The 7,032-nt window shown below is 30.6% G+C and overlaps 1 protein-coding gene across 2 annotated transcripts; it reads left to right on the top strand.

The window, feature by feature from the left end:
- The first annotated feature begins 28 nt into the window (after window positions 1–28).
- LOC107164880 (uncharacterized) lies at window positions 29–5,430 on the top strand. 2 transcript variants are annotated; one of them, XM_089216726.1, is made up of 4 exons: window positions 29–247; window positions 2,020–2,439; window positions 4,575–4,759; window positions 5,084–5,389. In XM_089216726.1, exons 2-4 carry the CDS (start codon window positions 2,036–2,038, stop codon window positions 5,185–5,187), a joined length of 693 nt encoding a protein of 230 aa, XP_089072852.1. In that variant the 5' UTR covers window positions 29–247; window positions 2,020–2,035; the 3' UTR covers window positions 5,188–5,389. The 2 variants fall into 2 exon arrangements, with proteins under 2 accessions (XP_089072852.1, XP_089072851.1); XM_089216725.1 differs by having other exon boundaries at window positions 35–247; window positions 4,575–4,725; window positions 5,084–5,430.
- Window positions 5,431–7,032: the final 1,602 nt, after the last annotated feature.

Genomic DNA, 7,032 nt, shown 5'->3' with positions numbered 1-7,032 from the left:
GCATAGGCGAAGTTAGTCACCATCACTCAAGTACATCCGTAAACATTATTGATATCGTAGATATACCTACCTACGTCAAAATATTAAAGTTCCAATTGGGTACAGCAGTACGCGCCCAACTGTTCAAAAAGAATCTTTCCACGTTACCCGAATAATTATATTATAACATATTATTATATCCGTAAAACGCGGTTTTTCGTTTACCTAATCGTAAAATCAGTCTACATGTACTAACGCATTGCTGCAGGTAATTACAAATATAATATAATGTAATAGATACCTATAAGTATTATAGTTTAACCTAGTTTAAGAGATATTAAAACATAATTAAATATCTTATTCGAAGGTGAATCTTGCAAATTTAGTCTATAAACATAATCAAAATGGAATTCAAACAAAAATTGCTTTTTAATTGAACTCATATATTACATGTATAATGTAGTTTATTCGTTTAATTATAGAACGATCAATACTTATAGGTGTATACTATTAAATACCTATAACTCTTTTATTAAAATGCATATCAAAAATATTTCTCATTTAATAAATCATCACTGTAGAAAAGCAGATATTAAAATAGGACTTGTTGAGATTTGATAGAATATAAAATTGTATCAATTTTTCAGTACTGATAAATTTATTTAAACATAAACAATATTATTAGCAACATTTAATTTGGTGATTCCGGACACGAGAGAAGAAGAAGCAACATTTTTTCATGAACAAAAAACTAGATTCAAACAAAATTTAATTTTACGTATGCTTAGCAAATTGTACCAGAATTTTTGGTCAAAAAAGTACAATATGTTGGCTAACACTCGTGTGTTTTATTTAATATTAATTTCAAGAATTTTAACATAGTCGTGCGCAGACTTTTATTGCAGATGCAACATATACAATTAAGCAGCCCATTTTTTAACAATCGGCCAAATAAATGTTGAATAGTCAAAATTATAATTATTGATCATATTATACACAGGCAGTGTTATTGTTACCTAAGTGGTTATAATAAAATCATTTTTATTTTTTTTTTAATTAACAAATGTTCACATACAAAATTTAAGGAAACATTTGTTCACTGCTTTTGAAAACACCAAGTTACAATTACTATCAGACTTTATTAGTTATAATATAAAATATTTATATTATTTATGGCTCACATCAATTTTATTTACTTATTAATTATTATAATTTATATTAAATTATTAAATAATGAATTGCTCCGACCGGCCCATAGACTAATCAATCGGCTCAAAAAATGTGGCAGATGCAGCATATGAACCTTCTGCTGCACCCGTGCGCACGCCTATGAATTTTAAGAATTTAAATACTTTGAAAACATATAAAAAAAATTGATTTAGATAATATTTAATTTCAGTTATTATACCTGTATCATATTTCAACATTTGTCTCTAATCATTGTCTATATATACTTTATTTTATCTCCTCGTATAATTAGATTTTGTACCTACTCTTTTAGATGTTCTGTTGACTATTACATTATTTGTATCTTGTCTAATTAAGTCAACTTATACTCATAGGCGGAAATGGGGGGGCTAGCCCCTTGGGCTAAGCCAAATATTGTAAAAGCCCCCCTCCCAAAAAAATTTGTCAGGTTTCATGTGAAATGTGATTTTATTTGAATATAGTTGTTTTTAGTAAATTTAGCCCCCCCCCCCCCCCAGAAACTTCTATGAATTTACGCCTATGTGTTATACTGTTTTGTTAATTTAATTTTAATCTACAATAATGCCGCCTTCAACGTGGACCCCCGCATGACCTGATTCCTCAAGAAACATTGTAATCTAATTGTAAGCTTCTATTTATTGTTAATATTATGATTTACAATTTTAAAATTTAATTTAACTATCGCACTTAACAAGCCAAAATATATACGACTACCTATTTCTAATATTGTATCTATGTATAGATATCGAATATAGGAATATCTCATTATAAAAAAATTAATCAATTTAAAAAAATAAAAACATAATCTGATAATCATAAATTTTCATCCAGATAAAAGTCCGCCGTCATGAAAGCCGGCGGCGGGACTTTGGTCCGATTGACGCTGAGCGGTGGAGCGTTGGTCGTGTCCACCGCGGCGGCGTGTTGTTTCTTGGCCGTGTGGTCGTACTGGTACTACGAACTGGACGCCGACTGTGTGCAGGCACGCGACTGCAAGTGTCTGCTGTTCGGCACGAGCTTCGCGGGCGGCGGTTTCGTGGGCGGCGACCGGTTTGCGTGCCAGTACGTCGTGTACTCGCTGCTGGCGTCCGCCGGGCTAGCAACCTACACATTCGTATACTACGGCTGCACGTTGCTACTGTGCTCGGGCCACGGCCACGGCCACCGCCGGCACCAGCACCACCGGCCGGTTAGCACAGTGGCCGAGACTAGACCTCAGGACGGCACCACGGGATGCAACAGGACCAACAGGTAATACCTATTATATATGTTACCGGAAATTTTGACACTTAGGAAATGATAACAGGAAATATTAGCAATTTATAATAGAGGAAGAAAATAATATTGCCTATTATATGTTATCATTTCCTAACGATATCAAGCAAGGATCCCATACACTTTATTTAGATATTTTAATTTGATCTGTCTAATTTAAATATTACTTTCATGAAACATAATTATTAATTAGGTACCCTATTTATTACCTTAATCAATAAAAATCAAGTGTTGTCATTGTTGTCAAACCTTTTTTTTATCACTTTAATTTGTGTAATAATTCTAAAATAGTAGTTAGATCCAATAAATTTGCATTGCAAGGATTAATTTCTGATCTCGTGTATGATATCTCTGACATATGTTTTAAAAATCCACTTTCAGCACCTAAATTTTTAGAACACGGACAATATTGACAGTTAGTAGTGGTAGGTAGTATACATTTTTTTAGCATCATGTCAGCGTTATGAGTTAGTTATCGTTCTAATAGTTACATTGTAAAGTCGGTCCACGTGACCTGGAACATGTCAACATCATAATAGCTAATGCTTTTTCATGTAAGAAAGCTATGCATGATAACATTGACTAATAAAGTACGAAATGATTACAATTCCTAGGCGATGATATCATTTCCTTCCTCTATTTGGAATAAATTGTCATTTCTGGTAACATATATATTAAATCATTAATTAATATAAACATTTAAATTTGATAATACTAATTAGCATCATTTCAGTTAAGGTTTTACCGATCGATTTTTTTTTTAAATCCATAAAGGTAAAATCCATTGTCCACAACGCCATTGAAGAATTTATCGTAGTTTTGGAGTTGAGGTGACATACTGTTTTGCAATTTAATTTGGGTATAAGATTTAATTTATATTTATTCCTTTAGGCTTTAAGCAGTGTCGATTTTGAGGGTGGTGGGTGTGACGTGGTGATTTCCCCTCCCTAGGGCTTTTTTTTACTTGAATTCATAAGACATAATTACAACTTTAAACTTATAAATAAATAATACAAAAAGATATTTTTAATATGAAAATCGGCAATGTGTGTTAAGTTACGTCTTTGTTAGTACCTATCAATCTATGATACCAATTCGCCCCCTTCTCAAATTATCTTAAGATCTGCTACTGGCTTTAAGTAGGTTATTCCCATACCTAGAGCGGCTGGGGGCTGGTTTCATCGTCTAACAAAAGTTCTGTATAAAACCTCGAGTTTTTGACCACAACCACTGTATAGCTAAGAAGTGTTTACTTGTCATTCCCTAAATAACAACAGGTTAACAAATTATTTACCTGTTATGTATATAATGTACCCATAGAGGCATAGAGGCATAGACCATATTTGCTGGATATCTGCAGCGTCATGGAGCGCAATAAAAAATCAGATCTAGCAGCAAAAAACGCAATAACTATACCAGCGTCCAGCACATTAGATACTTTTACACATATTAAATTTCGATAATACCTATCGGGCTATTCATCACAATAAAATCAAAATGTATTTCAAACGGCAAAGTTAATTTTAACTCTAAAAAGGCATAGATGATTTTCGCCAATAGTAAATCTTCCTCTTTTCCACTAAACCTATTCAATTTTCCATAATCTTAAGAAGTGCATAACAGTCTTAATAATTTTAGGTACCTATTATGTAAGTTATGTAACAATGTAACATCAATATAGGTATTGACAATACCGTATTGTTATACATTATAAATATACGCTTGAAAAATCACATGCTGGTTAACTACTTCATGATAACATGTAACATGTTGCAGATATTATGAGAAACTTTGTACAAAATTTTAATCTTTGTTATTCATGAACAAAAATTTTATCATACATACTCCGAAAATTATTTTTGAACAAATAAATATACGAACGACGTGTTAAAATATGTATTTGTACCTGTACATGCAATTAAAAATTAAAAATCTGTTTTATCTCGAATTAAAAAATACTTGTTAAACTTAAACCGATTGCAATACGCTTGAATCGAATCAAAAACGAAAACAAAAAGATTTTTAGGAAAAATCATTAACTTAACACTTCCTACTTGCCACGGCGACACGGCCCTCAGGCAGGCATGCTCCTCTGAATATAAATGTTTTAGTCCACAGATACAGATAAATGGTTTAACGATTTGTCTCGCAATTATTCTCGCAGTCATGGCGTTAAATATGTTTATTACATCGATTGTACTGAGCAACGGATATATTTCGACCTGTCTGCAGTACGTGCATCGAGTGAAAAGTTTTTTGATGGTACCTAATATTTTAACTTCATATATTTTATTGTGTAGGTTATGAGTTTGTACCATATGATTATACACTTGATTAGTAAATGACCGTAATTTGTATTTACACAACAACTAAAGCCGGATTCACAGCTACGTCGTATGTCGGTCGTTAGAGGGCGTGGAAATTATATGAGAAACCAGTTGAGCTTTAGTGAATATTATTGGTATACTCGGCTCCAACTTGGTTAGTACATGATACCGAAAAAGTAACGTTCAGTTACAATAGGTACAATTTGATCGACAAGACATAGCTGTGAATTCAGCTTAACTATAGTTTAACAATCAATATTTTATATAAATAATGTTTTTTAAACGATTTATAGGTTTCCGGAAACATGGTAGAATTGATAACAAACCGTATGTCTTGTGGGACTATTTACGATTTCATGGACTACTTACAACCACCATCGCGACAGGTGACATATGAACTGATCCATCGACACAAGACCAATCCACGCGATTCCGTGATTAATACGTCGGCACTGTTAATTATATCTATTGTACTGTCGTGGTTGAGCACATTAATATGGGTTATATTTACGTTTTTTACTTATTATTTCAAGTGAATAGTTAATATGGTAGGTTCCTAGTGTTCCTGCCTATTAATAAATGCTTATACATCTACTTAATTATTGTATACAAATTATATTTGTGTGTAACATGCCCTAAACATTTGAGTGTTTTACTATATAGTTAGTATATCTAAATACTTTATTAGTTTTGAAAAATATTGACTTGTAATATTTGCTATTTTGTAGATTGCAAAACATTTGGTCGATTATTAACCAATAATATCAATATTATTTTTAGATAAGAAATTTATAATAAACTAATTAAAAATCAATTTTCCTTCTTACCAAATGAATTAAGAGATTTGGATAACTTCTTTGAGTAGTTTAAATTATCTAGTCGTGTAGGTTAAGTATCCAAAATCGGAAAAGGACTTAATTTTAGCAGTCTTTCTTAACTTTGATCTATTTTTTTTTATGTAAGTTGGTATGGTATGTTCGTAAAAAATCTATAAAATAACACTGTTATTTAATCTCATCAGATAAAAATACATTATGTGGTTGGTGCGTATCAAGTGGTTGAGATAATTTTATTTTATTCATATGTATATTGAATAGGGGCAAAAACAAATTTTCTATATTTGGCAGATTATTAACCAATAACCATTAATAAAATATGTATTTTAAATAAGAACTTTTAATAAGCTGATTGATAATTTCTTATCTTAGAACATTTCTTACTTACCTGATGAATGGGGAAATCTGGTAATGTATTTGATAATTTAAATTGCCCAATGTAAGATCAGTATCGAGAATTAGATAGGGATTTAATTTTAGCAGTATTTCTGAACTATGATCCTTTATTTGATGTAAGTTGGTACAAAGAGTTTGTAATTATCATTAATTTAATTTAATTTAATTAAAGAAAAGCTATATACTTAAAATTGTTAAAAGAAAAAAATATTCTTTGGAATTCTTCAAAATATTTTTTTTAAATAAGTGTTAAACTATTGTACCTATTGGCTATTCCTATTTATAGAAAACAAACTAACATGAATACAAATCAAATGTAAAATATTAATCTTAAAATTATTGAGTTAATCACCATAATTTATTATTATAGATATTATATACCTACTGCACTTAAATATAAATTTTAAAACAATTTGAAGTTAATAAAATAATAGAAGAGTATGTTAAATTATTAAAAATCATACATAATAGGTATGTAGGTACTATAGGTACTTATTACTTATTAGTGTCTAAAATGTACTTAGCTTAGCTTAATAACCAAATACATTCATAATAATAATTTTTTAATTATTTAAAAAAAAATAGTTAGGCGAATCGGTGTATCTTGATACATATTATAGTAGTTTATGATTTTAGTACACCTACCTCAGTTCACGGACCACGGGGTACATCATTTCACCTAGTTTTGTGAACTAAATCAATCGAGTTTTGAAATCCGACCGGTGTGAATTGGATGGCAACACATGGTGTATTTTATAACAGGGTTCAAAAATTCAAACTACAACTCTCTAAACTTTCCTAATATCTCAAATAATGATATCTGAAACTTTCGTAAAAATTGGTAGAGTATAGTTGTAGACATTTTGAGTCTTCAGGCTTCATTCATAACTACATTCTACATTAGCACATTGCCTTTTATTGTACCAACATTTGAATACCAACAATTAACAAGTAGGTAACAATAACAGTAACAAATAATAAATTAAATAATAGGTATTAAAAGTTATTAG

This window comes from Diuraphis noxia, unplaced genomic scaffold, assembly GCF_037042655.1.
Source record: "Diuraphis noxia isolate RWA-SAM2 unplaced genomic scaffold, SU_Dnox_SAM2 contig0001, whole genome shotgun sequence".
In the NCBI taxonomy this organism is placed as follows: Eukaryota; Metazoa; Arthropoda; class Insecta; order Hemiptera; family Aphididae; genus Diuraphis; species Diuraphis noxia.
The sequence above is the reverse complement of the archived record's forward strand: the minus strand, read 5'-3'. Positions and strand labels throughout refer to the sequence as shown.